The 21,750-nt window shown below is 38.0% G+C and overlaps 2 protein-coding genes across 19 annotated transcripts in view; one reads left to right on the top strand and one right to left on the bottom strand.

The window, feature by feature from the left end:
• Nucleotides 1-502, bottom strand: part of LOC141388887 (UNC93-like protein MFSD11) — a 38,309-nt gene extending 37,807 nt beyond the window's left edge. For 3 of the 16 annotated variants that reach the window (XM_073959479.1, XM_073959480.1, XM_073959486.1), the window contains exon 1: nt 79-502. The gene's annotated coding sequence lies outside the window, so the exon portion shown is untranslated. The remainder of the gene's footprint in view (nt 1-78) is intronic. The other 13 variants (XM_073959478.1, XM_073959481.1, XM_073959482.1 and 10 more) reach the window with 7 other exon arrangements.
• The window catches only part of LOC141388886 (protein Notchless-like), a 63,535-nt gene extending 47,192 nt beyond the window's left edge, over nt 1-16,343 (top strand). The window contains exons 1-4 of one of the 3 annotated variants that reach the window (XM_073959476.1): nt 11,929-12,313; nt 12,432-12,815; nt 12,913-13,183; nt 15,459-16,343. In XM_073959476.1, coding sequence (XP_073815577.1) covers nt 12,585-12,815; nt 12,913-13,183; nt 15,459-16,147 — 1,191 coding nt within the window. In that variant the 5' untranslated portion in view covers nt 11,929-12,313; nt 12,432-12,584 and the 3' untranslated portion in view covers nt 16,148-16,343. Of the gene's footprint in view, nt 1-11,928; nt 12,314-12,431; nt 12,816-12,912; nt 13,184-15,458 lie in introns of those variants that run through there. The other 2 variants (XM_073959475.1, XM_073959474.1) reach the window with 2 other exon arrangements.
• The last annotated feature ends 5,407 nt before the right edge of the window (nt 16,344-21,750 follow it).

Below are 21,750 nucleotides of genomic sequence, written 5' to 3'. Positions count from 1 at the left end.
CCAAGGTCTTTTGCATTGTACTGCAGAGTAAACGAACAACATCCAGTAACAATTTGTACAAATTTTAAGTAAACGAACACACATATTGATGATACACGTTCGTTTAGTAGATACAATAATTCGTATAACGTACGCGGCTCCACCCGTCGTAAAATCACGTAATTGACAAATGTTTTTCTCGACTCCGTTAGCTTATAAATTTTCTAATAAGAACAAACAAACGTCGATAGCGTTACAAAAAAATGTAGGGCGTAGATTTATTACTTTGTGATTTGTTTAGAATTGTATTACTATTCTTCTGCTTTTAATTCACTTTTTCTTTTTTTGCAAAAACAAAAAAACGCCGACGAGTTGAACAAAAACAACAACTACTTAGCATTCAATTGAAAAAATACATTTTTTTTCTCGCAGTGATGCGCAACACAGATTAAATAAAACAAATTGAAGCGAAGCGGCTATACACACGACAGATACGTTGGAGCATTCAAAGCGAAATGAGCCAACGAAAAATGAATGAGCGCCAAGCCGCTGCTAGCTACTACATACATACAATGGTGATAACGCTGACGCAAAAAACGAACGTTGGCGTTGTTGAGGATACAAAAACAAACATCAAGTTAAAGAATTTATAATTCCACTTGCAGTGTCAGTGCCCTACCCCCCAAAGCAATGTTTGAATGATTGTAATACCAAAGCATTTGTTTTAGCTCCCTGCCCCCACCGTGTGCTAGGCAGGCCATAGGCAAAACAAAAAACCTTTACAAGGCTTGGGAATGAAATGAAGAACAAAGAAGCAAAACAAAAACAGACAAAAACAAATCTAACAATAAAGCCCATTACCATGCAAACATTTGCTATCCGTTTTGTACCCAATTGGTCACTTGAAGGCGATTGTACCAACGAATGCGATAGTCGCATTCTTATCCAAAAAGATCAAGCTCTCGGGAAGAAGTGTTCCACTCATAAGATAGTTATTGTAAGTGTCTCATTGGACACTGCAGAAAGTTATTAAAACGCTTTGCAATTTGAATGCCCGGGTTCGATTCTCAGGCCAGTCGACATCTTTTTTCAAATGACAAAATTAATGTAGGCTAAAAGACATATGTACGTTGATAAAATAATAATAAAAAATTAATAAATAAAAAAGAATAAAATAAAACGATTTTTTCTTTTTACAGTGTTTTATTTAACTTGCTTTTGTGTCCGTTTAGTTCAAATCTGGTAACTCATTTTTAACACAGTTGCAGTTGACCAATCGAACTGAAACTTTGGAGACGTTTCAGATTTAGATGACAATACATGAATATGCAATCAAAACCAATATTGGCCCATTTTTATAGTGTTTTAATGGTTGAAGCGGATCAACTTTTATTATTATAATTTCTCTTATGTACATATTTTATTTTAGTACTTTAAGTATACGTTCTCACTAATTCAATTATTATTACGCAACCTACATTTAAATATTTGAATTCATCGGTTAAAAATGCAACCATGTACATATTTTGTAAACATTACTATTAATTCACATCTTTGATCTCAATACGTTTTTATACAACTAATATTATTCGCGTCTCATCCTAAGTACTTAAGTAATACCCCGGTTACACTATTGAAGGTTAACCCGCTGGGTTTAATAGATCCAGTGGGTTAATCTTCGCTGGTTACACTTAGCTTTTCGAGGATATAAACTGTCAGCTGATGTTTTTTTACGTATACATACAAAATAACCAATAAAGTCATGTGTTACACTTTTACAATTTCTCGTATGAGATATCGTCCCCTCTTTGCTCATATTGGTATATTTTACACACAGGGATACATTTTTGTAACATGGTATCAAGCGTACTTTTTGTTAAAAAAGTGTATAATAGCTCATTTAGACTAGCCATAAATCCTCGACTGGATTTAATAAATCCAGTACAAATCTCATTGCATTTAGATATACATTTTGGAGGATTTAAATGGCAGTCAGCTGATTTTTGTTCATATCACAATAACCAAGGAAGATGCATCAGCCCATCTGAACGAATGTGAAACGTCAAAAGAATTTTTTGTAAATTGAATTCGTCTCAAAAAACATACGTCAAATTACAAATTTATTGTTTAATACTGAAAATGTTAGCACATTATGCTACTAATGCTAACTATCGAGCAAATAAAGAATTATTTTATCGAAGTTTGTCCATCTAAAATAAATAAACGAATTATTTTATCGTTTAGACATCCTAAATATTAGTCTTGGTTGATTAAAATCAACTTTGTACATCAAAACAAATTTAATTTTTCCGCCTTGTTTACAAATTTTTACATTTTAAATTATTTTTAGTGTAGCAATTCACCGATGCATCTACCTTGTTTCTTGTGCCAGCTTGCAACTTTTTGTATTTTCTAGCAACATGTTGCAAAAAACAGAGTTGTATACGAGGATTTATGCCAGATTTAAAACAAATCCTTTTAATAGGAGGATTTATTTTTGTATGGGAAATCTGGTAGATTTTGGCTGGATTTAGCAAATAAAACCTGATAATGCGCTAAATCCGGCTAATGGTGTCATATCTAAATTGCATATAACGTAAAAAAATAAATAAATTTAAGATTTCCAAATAACTATAGATTTATTAACTCCATAAAATCTCATGCGACCAATCGTAAACGTGCAAAACACGACAAACTCTGTAGCAAAAACAGTTGCAACTTTTGGTACTTTTTGAGTAGAGTTGGATTTTTTGCACAAATACCGAATACAACACTGTATTTTTAGTGGATTTGTACCGGATTTAAAATAAACCCAGTCGTGAGAGGATTTATTTTTGTATGGCAAATCTGGTCAGATTTGACCAGATTAAGCAATAAATTATGATGAAGTGGGTTAACCCGGCAAAAAGCTGTAGTGTAACCGTTCTATAAATCAAAATTTCAATAAAATCGTCTCATTCAGTAGCTCTTTAGCTAGAGTTTGAAGGCTTAACATCAATACCACGCTTGCCCAAGTTGATGGACTCAGATGTTTTGCTGGAAATAATAGTTGTTTTGTTCTTCTTTACGGTATTTTTATTTAAATTTCATTTCAAATCTGGTAACTCAATTTTGACACAGTTGCAGTAGACCAATCGGACTAACAGGGTGTTTTTGTAAAAATGCTTGCCTGTCACACGAACCGTTCGTACTAAAACGTATACGTTCAAAATTTGGTTCTTGTAAAATTTTACGAACCATTCGTTTTTATCTGAAAGCTTTCGTCTATTTTATAAAAGCTTTATATTTCAGGGTTTCCATGATACTTATTTTGTGAATTTTGCATAGGCATCTGCACGTAAAATGTGTTACTTGATGGCAACCCCGATACACAGATGTCAAACAAAAAATAAGAAAAAAATGTAATCAAATTTGTCCAAAAATAATTGTGATAATATGAAGAAACAGATGTACATATACGCGCGTGCTTCTATGGAAATAAATAAAATTGCATTCCCTTCCAGTTTTCGTGTGTTTTGTGCCATTAATTACTCAAATTATTTAATTTTCTTTCAAAACGATGGGTCTTTTCCATTCGTTTATTTTTGACGTATTCGTTCGTCTGATTTTGTTACGAAAACCAAAAAAATTACGAAAATAAAAAGCTTTCATTTGTTTGTCACACGAATACAAACGTCAACCGCTATGAAAACCAAATTGTGTCTTCGTTCATGAAATCGAAGAACGAATGGGCAAAAACTTTTTACAAAAACACGCTGTAAAACTTTGCACTCTTTTCAGATTTGGATGACAATACATGAATATGAAATTAAAACAAAGTTTGGTCCATTTTACAGTGTTTTAACGGTGTTTTATTTAACTTGCATTTCAAATCTGGTAACTCATTTTTGACGTAGTTGCAGTTGACCAATCGAACTAAAACTTTGCACACTTTTCAGATTTGGATGACAATACATGAATATGAAACCAAATCCAATATGGCTCCATTTTTTCGTATAGCCCCCATATAGCGGTACCACCCGATTTAGTTCAAATCTAGTAACTCGTTTTTAACGCAGTTGCAGTTGACCAATCGAATTGAAACTTTGCACACTTTTCAAATTTGGATGACAATACATGAATATTGGCCCATTTTTTCCTACAGCCCCCATATAGCGGTTCCACCCGGCCGCTAGTGTGTGTTTGAGAGATTTGATCTTCATTTTTAGTCAGAATTGGCTGTAACTTGGTATTTGGAGTTCCCAATGGTACAGAAACTTCTCCATCAAAAATTATGGACATAAGTCCAGGTTTTGGTATAGCCTCTATATAACGGTACTACACGATTTCAGGCATTTTAAAGTTTTTTATCTAAATTTTCGGCCTAAATTGACTATAATTTTGTTCTCAGTGGTCCTAAAAATGTATTTACTAAAAAGTTAAAAATAAAAAATAATTTAAAAAATTAATGGTCTGTTTCTATAAGAGATTCGAATTGAAATTCGTTCAAATTACTACCAAACTCATGTTATTGTAGGCAATTTTTGTTTGATCGAAAACAAAAATAAATCAAATATTTTTTTTGAAAAAAACTGAAGTTTGGTTGTAATTCGAACGAATTTGAATTCGAATCGTCTTAGTGAAACATGCCATAAGTTTCAGTGTTTTATTTAGAAATGCACTCAAAACTAGAAAATAATTTGTCACTTAGCCTCAATAAATATATTCTTTCTCATGATGGAATCTCTCAAATAAAACGATTGCATTTAAATTATAAATGGTGGCAAAATTAAACGGCAAGCGTTTTATTTGAGAGATTCCATCATGAGAAAGAATATAGCTTTGTTCCCGTACTTTTTAATAGTAAAACTCGTAAAAGAGAGAAAGAGAGACAAATTGTTGCCACACAAAAGTTTTTTCAAAAAGTTCGGGAACCCAAAAATGGTAAAAACGTCAAAAAAGCTGGTACAAATGTCAAAGTCGGCGTACCAGCCAATCAGACGCCGGCGTCCATGTTACTATTTTTTACACGCTCAAATTTGTCGAGTAAAAAGTTTTTAAAGAGAGCCTCATTCAGCGCCGTTTTTAGAAACTTAATTTTTTTTAAATTATTTTTTATTTTATTTAATTTCTTCTTTTATTTTTTATTTTGTTATTGACCTGTTGTGGAGTTGATTCCTTGTTTCGATTATTTTGTCTTAAAGTTTTTTTTTACTATTTAACTCATTATTTTATCAACATATGCTTTAGAAATACTCAGGAATTGTCGCTTATGTTAATTTTGTCATCTGAAAAATGTGACCTTGTAATCGAACCTGGTAATTCAGTTTGCAAAGCGAGCATGCTTACCATTGCACCACCGTCGAATGTAATCCTCTACAGACAAATCGCACCTGATCAACAAAAGGGAAGCAACTCAAAATTTCTTACTTTTCAGTAGAGACAAAAATCTGTTCATACTTAACTAGTAACTCTGAGGCAGCGATGACCACAGAAATACAACCAAAGCGAAGACATGTATGAACGTATGAGTGAAAAAAGCAACAACCACATTATGTTTTTGTTTGTTTTCATTAATTTACACTGTACGTGAGAGAGAGAAGCAAATGCAAAAACAACTCAGTGGGCGCCCTCACTATACGATCTAAGCAAAGAAGCTCGACCCTGCTCTGAGGACACGAAGAGTGAAATAACGGTATTTTTTGACGAAAGAGTAGACAAACCAATGTGACATTTTTACAGTGGGTGGAGTTGATCATTATCTATCGTTTTTTATTAAAAAGTGAAAATTTCCAAATTTTGAGTTACTACCGAAATGTCTTATTTATTCAATTTCCTACAATTCTAAAAATAGATGTAAGCAATCTCTTTTGTATCTAAATCAGGGTCGAGCTTCTTTGCTTAGATCGTATAGTGAGGGCGCCCACTGAGTTGTTTTTGCATTTGCTTCTCTCTCTCACGTACAGTGTAAATTAATGAAAACAAACAAAAACATAATGTGGTTGTTGCTTTTTTCACTCATACGTTCATACATGTCTTCGCTTTGGTTGTATTTCTGTGGTCGTCGCTGATCTAAATCAAGTAACCAAAAAGTTCCTGCACACAAGATAAATATTAGTTTGTCGTAATATGGTCATAGAATTGTTATTGTTATTTGCCTGTATTTCTCTGCGTTACATTTTGCAAACTGTTTCCAGTGTAATTTGTTTTTGTAAAAAATAGGTGCCGTATTTTTATCTAAATACAAGCAATGTATTGTTGTTGTATATTAAACAGTTATCGCATTTTTACAGAGAAAGAGTCTCTAAAAAGTCACGCATTGATGAGAGAAGATAGAACTCACTTCAAAATGCTGACAGGGTATTATTATACTTTTTTTCTGTTTTCTTTGGTATTCACTTATTGTTGTCTATTCTGACTCCCCATTCAGAGAGAGCGGAAGACAGAAAGCACTGAGATTTATTAAATTATTTGTACTCAAAAGTTTCCTGAATGAAGAGATATGCAAAATAAACAAATCGAAATAAACAAAAGGGTGAAAATATTATCTTATCTAGTAGATCGTCTTTGTTAACTTTCTTTGTAAATTTTAAACATATAACATTCATATTCTTATCAAACACTGTCATAATATTGTTGTAAACTGCTCTATACCGCTATATATTTATTTCAAGTGTCAACAGCTGCGTGTTAAATTTCCTTTTTTCGAATTTCGGAACACTTCCCACTTAATATGAGACAGTGTTGGTAAGTGTTAAGATTTGCTGGCAAAAATCGATGGCACTATTGATAGTATCGATTATTTTTTAATTACATGAACTTGTGCTGGGTTTTAAGGATAACAATACCTATTATGTGCCCAAATTTTCAATGTAACACATGTTTTCAAAATACAAAAAAAAAACTGAAAAGAATGGAGTTATCAAAATTCATATGACTTGGATTTTAACATTAACGACCAGAAAAATATTGAATTTTGCTGGTTTAAAGTCTTAAAAGTAATATTTCCGTGATTTAAGTAAAAACAATTTAATCACATCTTAGCATTATTTTGTTGATAAAAACCCTATAGTGGGGGGCGCTTTTTCTGTGGAAACGCGTGGCCGATTGGTTTTGTATAAACAAAAGTGTAGTCGGAAAATGTCCGAGGACCTGTAGATTTCCCATCTTAAATAAAGAAATTATAAAGACGTAGTTTTCAGCGAGATAATGGAGGCATTCCTACGTCGAACCAATAAATAATGACAGAAAATCAGTGTATTATCGCGAAAAAAATTGAACTTTTGATTAAATTCGGGTAAAAACTATGGAACATTGTCTCAGCTATTGTTTACACTAGTGAAACACACTATTCAACAGTCAATGATATGAAAAAAGCGGTTAGGAAATGTTGTTACAAATTCTCGATGCGATTCATCTTCTTATAACAACAATTGCGATTCTCGATTTTTCGGCATTGAGGAAAGCATAGGGCCTTATAACATTTACCCCCATTATTATAAGTCTTCTTTTGTTATAGTTTGGATTTACCGAACAGATTTATAGCGTTCCGGTTAACTTAAAGTTAAAAGTGATGATTGAATTTCAAGGAGGAGCTTCAAGTCATTAACTTTCAATGTGAAAATTATACTTTTAATGCCTCCAAATTAGTTTATTTTGCATTTTAAAATCCATCAGATAGTAAAAGAACACATGTAATAATGGCCCTTAATTTACTATAAATGCTGGCTTATACTTGATATTAAGTCTAAAATTTTTTTTCACTTTTATGTAGGTTGCACTTACATAAATGAATGTCCTACGAGTTTTTAGATTTTTATAGAGAATTTTCCGCAATTAATTATTATGGTCTAGGTTTTGTGCTTAATTCGTTAAATCGTAATAAGATTAACTATTTTATAAAGAAACTCCCAAATATATTTAGTTCAATTCGGGAATAAACACAAAAGTTCTCTTACGCTTAAACGAATGTTGACCACTGTATACTACAAATAAATCATAATGAAGCGGAGTGACCATACTTTCAATGAGACTATCGGGTATGTTCTGAGACACACTTCACCTCTCACTTCACGCCTCAAGAATTTTGTTCACCCCATTTACGCTTATTTTTGGAGTATTTTATGGACGGACTAGGGTATACTCTTTTTTAAATAGGAGTAAATGGGGTGAACAAAATGCTTGAGGCGTGAAGTGTGTCTCAGAACATACCCGTAATTTCACTAGTTCCCCAGTCTTCACAAATCTTACAACTAAACTGATAAGCTATCACTGCTGCCTCATTTGCAGCCCTAACGGTTACACTTAACCGGATTAACCCAGTGGGTTTGGATTTCAAATGTCAATTCCATAGCGCAAACGTCAAATATATCCTCTCGAAGTGGGTTAATCCGGCAAAAAACTCTAGTGTAACTGCGATTCTAATGGCTATTAATCATTGAGAACCACAATGTGAAGCTTGCCGTTGCGTCTAAAGCTAGAATTAGCGGAGAACTACCCAGTAGAAGTAGTACAGCATAATATACGACGGGAACGCGAAAAGTTTCTCGTCTAGGCAATAGGCCGTGTTGCCAGCCGCCATTTGAAATTTTTTGTGAAAATTTTCGTCCAATTATTTTTCAAAACTTTCGACGTATGTAGATAATAACGGTAAGAGTGCGTCAATCAAATTTAATCTTTATATGTCGATAAAGAACCTTGAGGAGGCACCCTGTTGCACTTCTCAGGGCGACATACTGACAGGTTTGAATATTTTCCTATCGCGTTGCACTTATATTCACGGACCAAACTGGCGGCGACCAGCTTACCACAGACCGACCTATCGGATTATATGTGGTCAACAAAGTTTCTTTATCTGTACCGCAAGTTCTGTCCGCTCGGGACTTGAGGACCTCGTTCCTATATCTCAGTTTGCCGCAGAGAGCTTTGAATATTTTCCTATCGCGTTGCACTTATATTCACGGACCAAACTGGCGGCGACCAGCTTACCACAGACCGACCTATCGGATTATATGTGGTCAACAAAGTTTCTTTATCTGTACCGCAAGTTCTGTCCGCTCGGGACTTGAGGACCTCGTTCCTATATCTCAGTTTGCCGCAGAGAGCTTTGGCATGCGCGAATAACATGAACATGCTGTTTGTTTACCATCGACCATGACATTCAACTCAGTTCTCACCTCTGCCAAACATGTGGTGAACAGAGTGGCCGTGGATTTGGTGGCGGATATTTATACATTCCTCGCGTAAAGATGTTGGTAAGATCAGTCAAATAGGAGTTCAGCCTTTCAAATCAGGGAAGGTACCTGACGATAATTTTCCGCATACGTTACGATTTCAATGGAGGGGCGGAATACGGGAGAGGTAGAGACATTAAACAGTTCCGGAGATATTACCCCACTTCGGGAACTTTCACTCTACGAGGTTTGGACTTATTGTTCCTGAATTCCACGAACGACTGTCGTGCACCATATAATTGATTATCTAACGTTTCAAACTTGGCCGGAGGGTAGTCTGCTCGATGTCTTTAAAGAGCGTAGAGTAGTTGACAGCATGAAAGGCTATTGATAAGTCGGTTGCCACCACGAATGCTATGCTGCTTACGGATCCTATGCTCATGATCGACAACTGGATAGCTATTTTTGATGCTGGGGTGGAGTAAAGCATCAAGGGTCATTGCCACTGGCGGTAGAAGCGAAATCCGTCTGTAAGATTTATCTTTGCTGGCATTCTTGTCTGGCTTCAGTAGCGGGAACACCCTGTCCATTTTCCAGACTTCGGGAACAATGTGAGTGGTTGAGAACTTTGGTGAGGTGCTCGACTCCCGGCTCATCCGGCTGTTTCAGCATTGCTCTTTCAGATTCCGTCAGGACCTAACGCTTTGGGTGATATAGCATTCCTAGTGGAATTTGCAACACCATCCATTCATTGTAAATTGCGGTGTTTCTTCCTTAACAGAAGGAGATCTAATGCAACGTAGTGCGAATCTCTTAGCCCTGTCACTCGCGGTATGCCCGATAACTTGTCGGTTTGAATAAGTTGTGTATCTTTTCGAATCAGTCAGCGTAACGTTGTAAAACGTAACTGAGATCCTATCTTCCTTCTTCCCGTTACTCACAGTTCACTTATTCCGGCTAGTAGTGTGATTCTCTAACTCATTTTGTTGAGTTGCCGGTAAAAATCGGTAAAATTAAAGCAAAAAATTATGAATTAAAAGTTCAAATTAAGTTGGCAGCACTCTAGCTATCGATAGAACTTTACAACTACATATTTTGGTCACTATTTTACCGAAAAACATCGTTAATAACTGAAATTATATGCATTGTAATTTTTCCGACTTTTGTCGGTAACATAAACAATGAGTTAGAGTGTCGCAAAACAGATGTCCCAGAGTGTCCTTTCTGCTACCCGAACATCAGAAGGGTTGGACGGTGATTGGTGAGCTCTCTGAAAATAGATCAATTAGCTTTCCCATGACTGATAAGAGTGCGCTGTTCAGAGGCGACTTCATCGGTCTGCTGATGAAGACAATTATAGGAAATGACGTGTTGCCAGACGACATTACTTGTCAGACAACAACTACAGGGTAATGCTTCCTCGTTGTAAAACGTGGAGCTATCGAATAATATCGAGCAAGAATAATTAGTTTTCAGGGATTGGAACAGCAATGGCCGATGTTAAGAGCTGCGGTTGCGTGGGAGCCTCGTGCTCTCGTAGTCCTTCTCATGGACGAGTTCAGAACCCCGGAGTCCATGAAATGCTCCCAACATCTATTGCATTTCACCAAAGTTTGAGTGTGGTGGATGTGGATATGGAAAACCAATCCTCCCAGCACGGACCAAAAAATCCGGGAAAACGAAAACACGGTAATCTATCCGGTCACTAGAATAGTTTAGTCCGTGTTTATACCTTCAAACTGGAATGGAAAATTTTCTTCTTAATTTCTTTTAAAATGTCCTTGCCGTTTAGAAACGCAAATAATGTTTGTGTCAATTTTCTGATTCTTCTTCACACTCATTTTCTCGTTTGATCATGCGAAGGCAATACTAAGACTAAGGCGATACTGCTTATAGAAATTAAATTAAAGTTCATTAAAAAATAAATACATACATACATACATATGTATATGTTTACTATTAGTTTTTACAGATAATTTTTTTTCAATTTATTTCTTATCACAAAAGTTTTTAATTCAAATGTATGCGTTGTTGTTTATTTGCCGGCGGAGAAAATAAAATGAAATACAGGAAGAAACAAAACAGAATTTGCGAGTACAGGGGTGTATGTACCCCCTCTTATTCCTCTCTACTCCCTCGCCCATAAAATCAATATTCTTTCCCATTAACTTTGAACGTCTAAACATCGACCTACATTGTAGACTCCGTAATCGAGACATCACAGATTTTCCTTAACTCGTCACCGCGAAATATTCGCTGTAGAACACCATCGTGGTACACCATATTTGATATCTTGACTAGATAAAGCGACTCAGCGATGTCCGCCCGTTCATAAAAATTTTAATCAAACTATAGGACGCAAGTATGGACCGATCACCAAGAAATTTTATGTGAAGATCGGGCACTGACCAGAATAGACACCATTAGATATTGTTGATGATCATATTTAAAATGCAAAATGGACCAAAAACATATTTTTTATCCGATTTTGTTTGTCGAAATAATAATCCGATTATAAAATTCATTTTGTATAATTTGCCAGATTTCTGATCATTAATGTTTGTTTCCTTCATTTCCTTCACCCTGCCTATATTCTTTCCCTCCTTCCTTTCTAGAGAGAAAATGTTATGTTTCATTCCCAAAGTTCCGGCACTGCTGGCAGTGAAAATAATTTCTTTTGAATTGATTTGTAGTCGCAACTGCATTCAAACCCTTTGTATTTGTTTTATTTATTATCTTTATTATTTTTCTTATTACATAAAGTCTAAAGCACCTTTAATTCAACACTCAAACCTAACGGTACTAAACATCCGTTTCCTACTATGTTGTCAGATGAATCCAAACATAACAAATATTGTGACGTTTACAAACACTAATTGCGAGCGCCTATAAATAGGCAACATAAAATGAAACAGCAGACAACACACAACTGAAGGTTGATGGTTGAAAATTTCTGTCGGCATCTGTTAGTAAGTTGAGGAAGATACACAAAGAAAGGCAGCGGAACTCAATAAAAAAATAACTGAAAGAAAATATTTCCATTCTGAATAAACAAACAGTTTTTGCAAAGTTTATTAAGTGGCTGTGAGCGAGCGTAAACAACAATAACAACAAAGTAAAATACGGACAATTAATTTTATTCTTTTCAAAGAAAATTTCCATTTGGTAAATTCTGTAGACAGGTAAGTTCATAACGGTAACTACCACCAACAAACAAATAACCTCAGGCGCCAGTTGTAACCACAAACTAATTCTAAACATAATTTAATTAATGACGACAACAACAACATCAATGTATAGGTATGAACTTTGTTTCGCAAATCGACTAACAGACAGACAACCTTCTCTCTTCACACTCCAGCCAGCCAATTCGCATAAAAGCAAACAACAAGGTCACGCACCCATCTTCATCCACAGAGCATTGAGAAGGGATAGTAAGCAAGCAAATAAGCAATGGATAGCACAGACACTCTGCAGCAGTCGCATAACCTATTAAGAAGCCTCATCAACGCAGCTGAGAAAGCAGCTAATATAGCCCGTATATGCCGTTCGAATCAACAATTGTTGTCACTTTTGATCCGGGAGAAAACTGGAGATGAAGCCAATAAAAGATTTGAACATGATTTCAAAACACTCGCCGATGTACTCATACAAGAGGCCATAAAGTATGATGTTGGCAATGAGGTACGTATGCTATTATTTGTTGTTCTTGTTGCTACTATGGTTATAAATAAACTTAGCTATAGATAGAATATTCCAGTGGATGTTCATTTTTGTATAGTTTCCAGAAATGAAGGACAACATAAGGGGAGAAGAATCACCCAATTTTACCAATGCCAATGGTGAAAGTGTTGCAATTGTTGTGGGCCCCACAGTCGAAGAGACCGAGTCATGCCTACTTGCCATATTGCAGGAGGAACATCAAGTGGCAGCAAAAATTTTAGCCGAAGAGGTACATCGTGATGTATTTGACAAGGGACTAAGTGAAGAAATACCAGAGTTACCGAATGATGTAGATTACTCAAAACTAGGAGTGTGGATAGATCCAATAGGTATGTATTGGTAGACGCGTTCAAAGATATAACGTTTTTAACAAAATTCATTACAGACCATAAGTTCATTGTCGAAGACAAGTAGATCCTCTTTTAGAAGTCGAGAAGGTATTTTTATAGAAGACAAGAAATACAACATGTAGAAGACCAGAGACTCTATTTATTGAAGATCAGTAGAAGCCCAGGAGGCCTTCTTATAAAAGCCATTAAGGTCTTTCTCTTATAGAAGACCTGTAGCTCTTATTATAGAAGAACAGAAGGTTTTTCTATAGAAGTTCACAAATTTCTTTTTTAGAAGGCCAGTAGGTATTCTTATAGAAGTTCGGACGGTCTTCTTATAGAAGTCCAACAGAGGCCATTTAGTTGAAGTCCAGAAGTTCCTGTTATAGAAGTCAGGTAGATCTTCTTGTAGTTGTCCAGCAGGTTTTCTAATATATGCCCAGAAGGTCTTCTAATAGAAGCCCAGAAGATCTTCTAATAGAAGCCCAGAAGATCTTCTAATAGAAGCCCAGAAGATATTCTAACAGAAGGCAAGAAGGACTTCTTATAGAAGGTAATTTTATAGAAGCCCAGGGGTCTTCTTATAACAGCCAAGGAGGCCTTCTAGTGGAAGCTCAGTAGGTCTTCTAATAGAAACCCAGGAGGTCTTTTTATAGAAATTAAGAATTTCCTCTTATAGAAGCGCAATAGGTCTTCTTATGGAAGTCCAGCAGGTTTTCCAATATATGTCCAGAAGGTCTTCCTCTTATAGAAGTCTAGAAGTCCCTCTTATAGAAGTCAGGTTGATTTTCTTATAGAAGCCCAGAAGGCCTTCTTACAGAATATCGTCTTATAGAAGCCCAGAATGCTTTCTAATAGAAGCAAAAAAAATCTTATTATAGAAGCCAAGGAGATCTTCTAATGGAAGTCCACATGGTCTTCTAATAGAAGCCTAGGAGGTCTTCTAATAGAAGCCTAGGATGTCTTATAGAAATCCAGGAGTTCCTCTTATAGAGGTCGTCTTATGGAAGTCCAGTAGAACTTCTTATAGAAGCCCAGAAAATATTTTTATAGAAGACCAGAATGCCTTCTTACAGAAGGTCATATTATAGAAGTCAAGTAGGTCCTCAGGTCCAGTTGGCGTTATAATAGAACTTCAGATGATCTTCTAATAAAAGTTCAGAAGTTCCTCTCATAGAATCCCAGTAGGTCTTCTTATAGAAATGCAGTATGTCTTTTGATAGAGGCCCTGAAAGCCTTTCTATAAAAGCCCAGAAAGTCTTCTTATAGAAGTCCGGGAAATCTTATTGTAGAGGCCCAGAGGGTATTCTTATAGAACTCCAGCAGGTCTTATAATAGAAGCCTAGAAGATCTTCAAACAGAAAGACGGAAGGTCTTGTAATGAAAGCCCAGATGGTTTTCCTATAGAACCCCTAAAAGGTTTTCTTATAGAAGCGTCTAAAGGTTTTCCTATAGAAGCGCATAAGTTCCTCTTATAGAAGCCCAGTAGGGCTTCATATAGGAGTCTAGAATATCTTCTTATAGAAGCCTACAGGTCATCTTATAGAAGTCCAAAAGTACCTCTTACAGAAGCGCAGTTGTTATTCTTAAAAAGTTCAGCTGGTCTTCTTATAGAAGCCCAGAAGGTATTTTAACAAAGCCCATTAGCCCAGTAGGTTTTCTAATAGAAGTCCAGCAGGCCTATTCTGTAACTTTTATCGATTGAAAAGGGGTGCCTAGAAGGCGTTCTAATGGAAGACCAGAAGTTCTTCTTACAGAAGCGCAGTAGTTCTTCCTAAAGAAGTTCAGCATGCCTTCTTATAGAAGCCCAGAAGGTTTTCAAACAGAAGGTCTTATTATAGAAGCCAAGTAGGTATTCAGATCCAGAAGGTATTCTTACAGAAGGTCCTATTATAGAAGCCAAGTAGGCCTTCGGGTCCAGAAGGTCTTCTTATAGAAGCCCTAAAAGGATTGCTTATAGAAACCTCTAAAGGTTTTCCTATAGAAGCCTGCAGATCTTCTTATGGAAGTTCAGAGGTTCCTCATACAGAAGCGCAGTTGTTATTCTTAAAGTTGTTCAGCATGTCTTCTTATAGAAGCCCAGAAAGCCTTCTTATAAAAGCCCAGAAGACCTGTGGGTCTTCTATAGAAGTCCTGTAGGTATTATTATAGAATCTCAGAAAGCCTTCTTTTACAACCCTTTCTTCCCCTATTCATGATTTCCCCTTATCGAATTCACAAAATTTCAAATTAGAATTTCTAAACCAAAATTTCCTCTTTTTCCCCCTACCCACAGATGCTACGGCGGAATATATATCAGGCGATACAATGTTCACCAATTTTCCAGGCATAACATCAACCGGTTTGGATTGCGTTACGGTACTAATTGGCGTCTATGATACGATCACAGGAATTCCCGTCATTGGTGTTATCTGTCAACCGTTTCGTAATAAATTGGATGAAAATGTCTACACATCAGCGATGTTTTGGGGTATAGCCCTACCCAGTTGCCAAGCCCATTGTAAATCCCTTAATAATACCACCTCTGATAGAGGTCGACTATTGGGTATATTTTCCAGCTCAGAACGTGCAGAACTGCTACAACAAATGCTAGAGTTGGGTTATGAATTTGCTTTCTCCGCTGGAGCTGGTCACAAGGCTCTTAAAGTTATTACCAATGAAGTTGATGCCTATGTCTTGAGTAAGGGTTCAACATATAAATGGGATACATGTGCTCCTCAGGCCATTCTTCGTTCTCTTAATGGTGATATTATTGAATTTCAAACAAGCATTAAGGAAGGTAAACCGATACCATTGAAATACATTAAAAGTGGTGATCAGGTGGAGGAGGAGGAGGAGGAGGAGGAGGAAAAGGAGAATTCAGAAGAGGGAACGGTGGATTGGAAATGTAATAGCCATGGTTTAATTGCTGTGCGAGATGTGAAATTATTTGATGATCTACTGGCGAAATTAACTAATAGTTAAACTTCTTAAATTTAACCAGGAATACTAATGAAAGTAGGATAATTTTTTGTTGACATGGTCCAGAGTTTCCTAAAGAATTTTTGATAATGATGACATGATGTGTGTTATACAAGAACAAATTAAGTATTTATATACAACAAATTAAGAATTTATATGTATTTAAAACCAAAAAATAAACGTCTATATATAAACAAAAGTAATTTAAGTGTGTATATAATTTTAAATATCGTCTTATAGAAGACCAATAGATAATCGTATAGAATACCAGTTGCTGGTCTTATACAATACCAATAGGTCTTTTAAAAGGAAACCAATAGGTCTTCTTATAGAAGACCAATATGTATTTTTATTGAAGACGAATAAGTCTTCTTATAGAAGGGCAATAGTTCTCCTTTAGAAGACCAAGAGGTCTTCTCCAAGAAGACCAATAGGTCGTCTCAAAGAAGACTAACAATTTCTTATAGAAGAGCGATAGATCTTCTTAAAGAAAACCAATAGGTCTTCTGACAGAAGAGCAATAGGTATTCTAATAGAAGCCCAATAGGTCGTCTTTCAGAAGACCCAAATACTGTCTTATTGAAGACTAATGGTCCACTTATATCCGCGGACCATACTGGCGCAGACCGACCTATCGCGTTATACGTGGTCAACAAGGTTCCTCTATCTGCACCCTGCTGTCGGTTAGGGACTTCAGGACCTTGTTCCTACATCTCAGTTTGTTGTTGTTGTAACAGTTTGGCTGCCTAGTTTTCCCTGAAATGATTCATAAGATGGTGGTATGAATTAAATTTGTACGTGTGCCGGTACTGTGTGGAGGGTGATTTGTGTGAGGATGGATACGTTGTTATGTGTGTGGATGTTTGTGAGGGTGAGTTGGCATGTGATTGGGATTGTGCTGACGGGATTAGGTTGTGAGCTGCAGGAAATTAGCCACTTCTACTGGCTTTAACCACAGATCTATGGGGCGTAGGTCTGTAGGTTGTGATGTTGCAGTTTGTCGCAGTGGCATGCGCGGGCGACATGAGCATGCTATCGAATGTGATCCCTAGAATTTTGGGGTAATTGTGGTCGGAATTCGGCCACCATTGACCGTCCATGTGGCGAACAGAGTCGCCGTAGATTTAGTGGCGGATATTTTGTGGTAATATCAGTCAACTAGGAGTTCAGCCTTCCACAAATGACATCTGGTAAGGTACCTGACCCCAAGATCGTTCAATCATCCGTACACGTTACTATCTCAATGCCGTCTGTAGTGGTGGAATACAGGAGAGGTAGAGGTTAAACAGTTATGGAGATGTCACCCCGCCTTGGGGAACTTCCTATTTTACCCCGCCTTGGGGAACTTCCTTGTATTTCTTGAACTTCACGTACGACTGGTGTCTACACATATAATTGATTTTCCGATGTTTCAAACATGGCCGGAGGGTTGTCAGCTCGATGTCCTTAAACAGGATGGAGTGCTTGAAAGTATCAAAGGTTTTTGCCAAATCGGGCGCCACAATCAATGTTCTATTGCAAGGCTTGCTCTGGTTGATATGTGTGGAAATGGCGTGCAGCTCTGTTGTCGTGATGTGCTGCTTAAGGAACCCATGCTTATGATCGACAACTGGATAACTATTTCTGACGCTATGGAGGACTAAAGCCTCAATGGTCTTTGCTACGAGCGACAAAACGCGAGATCTCTCCTTGCCTGGCTTCAGTAGCAGGACCATCATGCTCATTTTCCAGACTTCGGAAACGATGTGTTAGTGAGATACTCCACTCCCGGTTCATGCAGCTGTTTCAGCATTACCATGGTAATTCCATTAGGGCTCAACGCTTGGATGATTTACCGTTCCTGATGACATTCGCAACATTATCCATTGTAAATTGTGGTGGTTAATCTTCGGCATGAACAGATCTAATGCGACGTAATACCATTCCTCTTCGTCCTGTCAAACTGTCGGTGTCCTCGACAAACTGTCGATTGAAATAATTTGCGCATCCCTTCGGATCAGTCAGCGTAACGTGACCATACTTGACTGATGTCCTATCTTCCTTCTTTCCAGGGTTCGGGAGTGACTTAACCGTAGCCCACAGTACACTTATTCCGGCTCCAATGTTGCACCTCTTCAGATGATTTAGCCACTTGTTTCGTTTATTCCTACCTACCAACGATATAACTTTCTGTGTAATCCGAGCATTAGAGGTGCTGAAATCGGTCGGTTTGCTGATGGAGAAAATTATGGGGAGATGTACTGATCCCAGAGAAACGACGGGTTGACAGGTGACGTCTTTTGTAAGACCAGGTGACACGGTGGTTATGTCTAGCGAACTGTGACACTCTTCGCTAATTCTGGTAAGGGCGTCCTAATTGACCGTGCAAAATGTAGAGCTATCAATCTGCTCAGCTAGTAGTATACCCCTCTGGTCGTTTCCGAGGACCGAATACCACAACTCATGATGAGCATTAATTAAAGTCCCCCAAATCCCAAGTCCAGACTTTGTAAACCTGTAAGCTGCAATTGTTGTTGTGCTTCGTTTTCTGCGCCTCCGCCACCATGACATTCTTCCGACTCAACGGCGGATAGGGGGAGGTGGACGATCGTATCACTCAACCCTAAACTAGGAAATCACTAGTGACTGTACTGTCTGAGGTAGAGTGGTACGATCACCTACCGCTGGGAACTTAGAGTTTCCCGCGGACAAAAAAACTGACTACGGGGGGTGTTCCCCTAAAACAAAAAACAAATATGGATGTTGGAAATGAGATAAAAGTTACGGTGCAGGGTCTAAATAACCCAGTACCGGCGGGGACCAGTGATCTGCCGGCGAGTCACACCTCGTCGTCATCAAGCGATCGTGAGCAAACATCGCCCACAGATTTGGGTGCCTTGGCATCTGTGGTCGAAGGTACGGCTACAAGCACACAACCTAAAGGTAAAATGGAGGAGGAGACAGGGAAGCCTAGGGATAGATTAAACTTGACCCAACCATCAGAGTATGGGAGCAACCCTGACTCCGAATCCGACAGCAACAGCAAAAACAATACTACCGTCGTGGAAAACCCAAATAAAGAGGAGGTCCAAAAGATGGTAGAAGAAATAAGCGATAACATCGCAAAACTAACAACAAATAAAGTGCGTGGATTGGGGCTCAAAGACGAAGGTATAAGAAGAACCAGGCGCGGCTTAACAAAAAACAACGGGATGCTCCAAAAGAGACCAATGATACTCCCTCCACTTCCTCGGAAGCGGCGAAGAGGATAAGGTCTCCCGAGGAACAGAACACCGCTAAGCCGAGTAAGAAGAAAAAGAGCTTCCCACACTCGAATGCCCCGAGCAAACCAATTCAAAACCCACACGAAGGAGACTGCCCAAAGAACCCTTCGACGGAGGGCGAAGAAGTGAGCTCAGACATGAAGGGTGTGAGTGCGACTGCAGAATCTTCTGGAAGACCCGTTGACTCAATTAAGAAGTCCAAGACCTTCCAGAAGAGGAAGATGGTCGCAGAAAACGGAGCGGAGACGCCAACTTTTTACTCCAAGGTAGCCAGGAAGTACTACAGGGACGCCTCGACGCCAGTAGAGGGTCCGGCAGATTGCCAAAAGAACACCAGGAGGCCATCGAAAAAACGATCAGCGACAAAATATTGGATCACATCCTGAGAAGTGGCCCAATAAACATAATTAGCAGCGAGCTCAAGGGGGACTTGCTGTGGTTCTACTTGGGCCCAAAAGCAAAACCGACCGCTCTCGAGGAGGTTATAAGTGGAATAACCACCCCTTGGGAAAGGTAATATACATATAGGTCTAATCCAGGAACCTTGGACAGTGAAGAACAAGGTCTCTGGATTGAACCATATAAATTATCAACTTTTCTACGCTAGTACAGGTACCCGCCCGAGGACCTGTATTATAGTCCATAAAAATTTATGCTTTCTATGCAAGGGAATGGTAATATATACCTAGCGTCTATATACCTACCGTTCGACTCCCCGACATTACCACCTACGTCGGAATTGCAGCAGCTGGTGAGGAAAATCAAGCAAACAGGTAACGAAGTACTAGTAGGAAGCGATGCTAACTCACACCACATTTCGTGGGGTAGTACTAACACTAACAAAAGAGGTCAAGCCCTCCTAGATTATTTGAATACTAACGACCTAATAACTCTTAACGTAGGAAATTAAGTCCCAATTTACATTAGGCGAGTTTACTTGCGGCAATTGTCAGTTTGTAGGTGAGAGAGGGGGCCGAGAGGTAAAGGGTTACCATATGCCTCACCTCTCTCTCCATCAAACTGACAATTGCCGCAAGTAAACTCGCCTAATGTAAATTGGGACAAACCTACTTTTGTTAACAGAATTAGGGAGGAATTACTAGATATAACAATATGTTCAGAAAACCTAATAAATGAGGTACATGACTGGAGGGTCTCAGATGACCACTCCTTCTCTGACCACAGGTATATTAGGTTCAAAATATCAAGGCCACCGCCAAACCCGATAACAAACTGGACCAAGTTCGGAATTAAATTAAAGTACAGACTAGGGCAAGAAGAAGATGAGGAATGCCTAAGTAAGGAGGACATTGACAGTAAAGTCAACAAATTAGCCGAAGCCCTGGTAAAGTCTTTCGAGGATAGTTGTCCCCTACGAGAAAGGAAGTCTGCCTACGAAAAACCCTGGATGACAGGGGAAATTCGTAACAAAGGCAAAGAGGTCCGTAGACTTTACAATAGGGCAAAACGAAAAAAATTAGCTGTATTCTGGGACAACTACAAATCAAAACTAAAAGAATACAACAAACTGACAAGGAACGCCAAACGCAACTCCTAGAAACTTTTCTGCGAACAGGTAGATAGCGTAAATGACGTATCAAAAATTAAAAAGTTTCTATCCAAAACCCATACACAAGCCGAGCTAATGCTTGATGAAATGGGAAGGAAGATGGAAACAAGCGAGGAAACCTTAGGCCTTCTGGTGAGAACACACTTCCCTTCAAGCACTGCGGCCCAAACAGTGCTTTTGACGGAAAATGTCCACACATCAGAAGAAGTACCAAAAATAGACAGCTCTATGGTTAAGCAAGCCATAATGAGCTTCTCACCAAACAAAGCAGCAGGACCTGACCAGATCTTCCCGGCCTTACTTCAAAGGGAAGTGGACTACATTTCGTCCAAGCTGGTCAAAAATTTCAACGCGTGCTTAAAATTTGCGTATACTCCCATAGCCTGGCAGGAGGCACGGGTGGTTTTTATACCCAAACCAGGTAAGGCAAGTTACACAGTACTAAAATCTTATCGCCCGATAAGTTTAACATCTTTTTTACTCAAGACAATGGAACGGACAGTCGATACCATGATCAAGAGCAAAATCCCCAACGACATGTTGAAATATAAACAACATGCATACGTGAAAGGTAGATCAGTGGAAACCGCATTACATGAGGTAGTACACCACATAGAGAGGACCTTCGAAATGAAGATGTACACACTCGCAGTTTGCATCGACATAGAAGGTGCTTTCAACAACGTCAGCACGGAAACGCTGATCCACTCCTTAGACGAATTTCGTGTAGACAGAACGCTGAGGAACTGGATAGACGACATGCTAAGGAACAG

The sequence above is a fragment of the Musca autumnalis genome, unplaced genomic scaffold (assembly GCF_047663935.1).
Source record: "Musca autumnalis isolate F117 unplaced genomic scaffold, ASM4766393v1 scaffold_1, whole genome shotgun sequence".
NCBI lineage: Eukaryota > Metazoa > Arthropoda > Insecta > Diptera > Muscidae > Musca > Musca autumnalis.
This window is presented reverse-complemented; position numbering and strand designations above follow the sequence as displayed.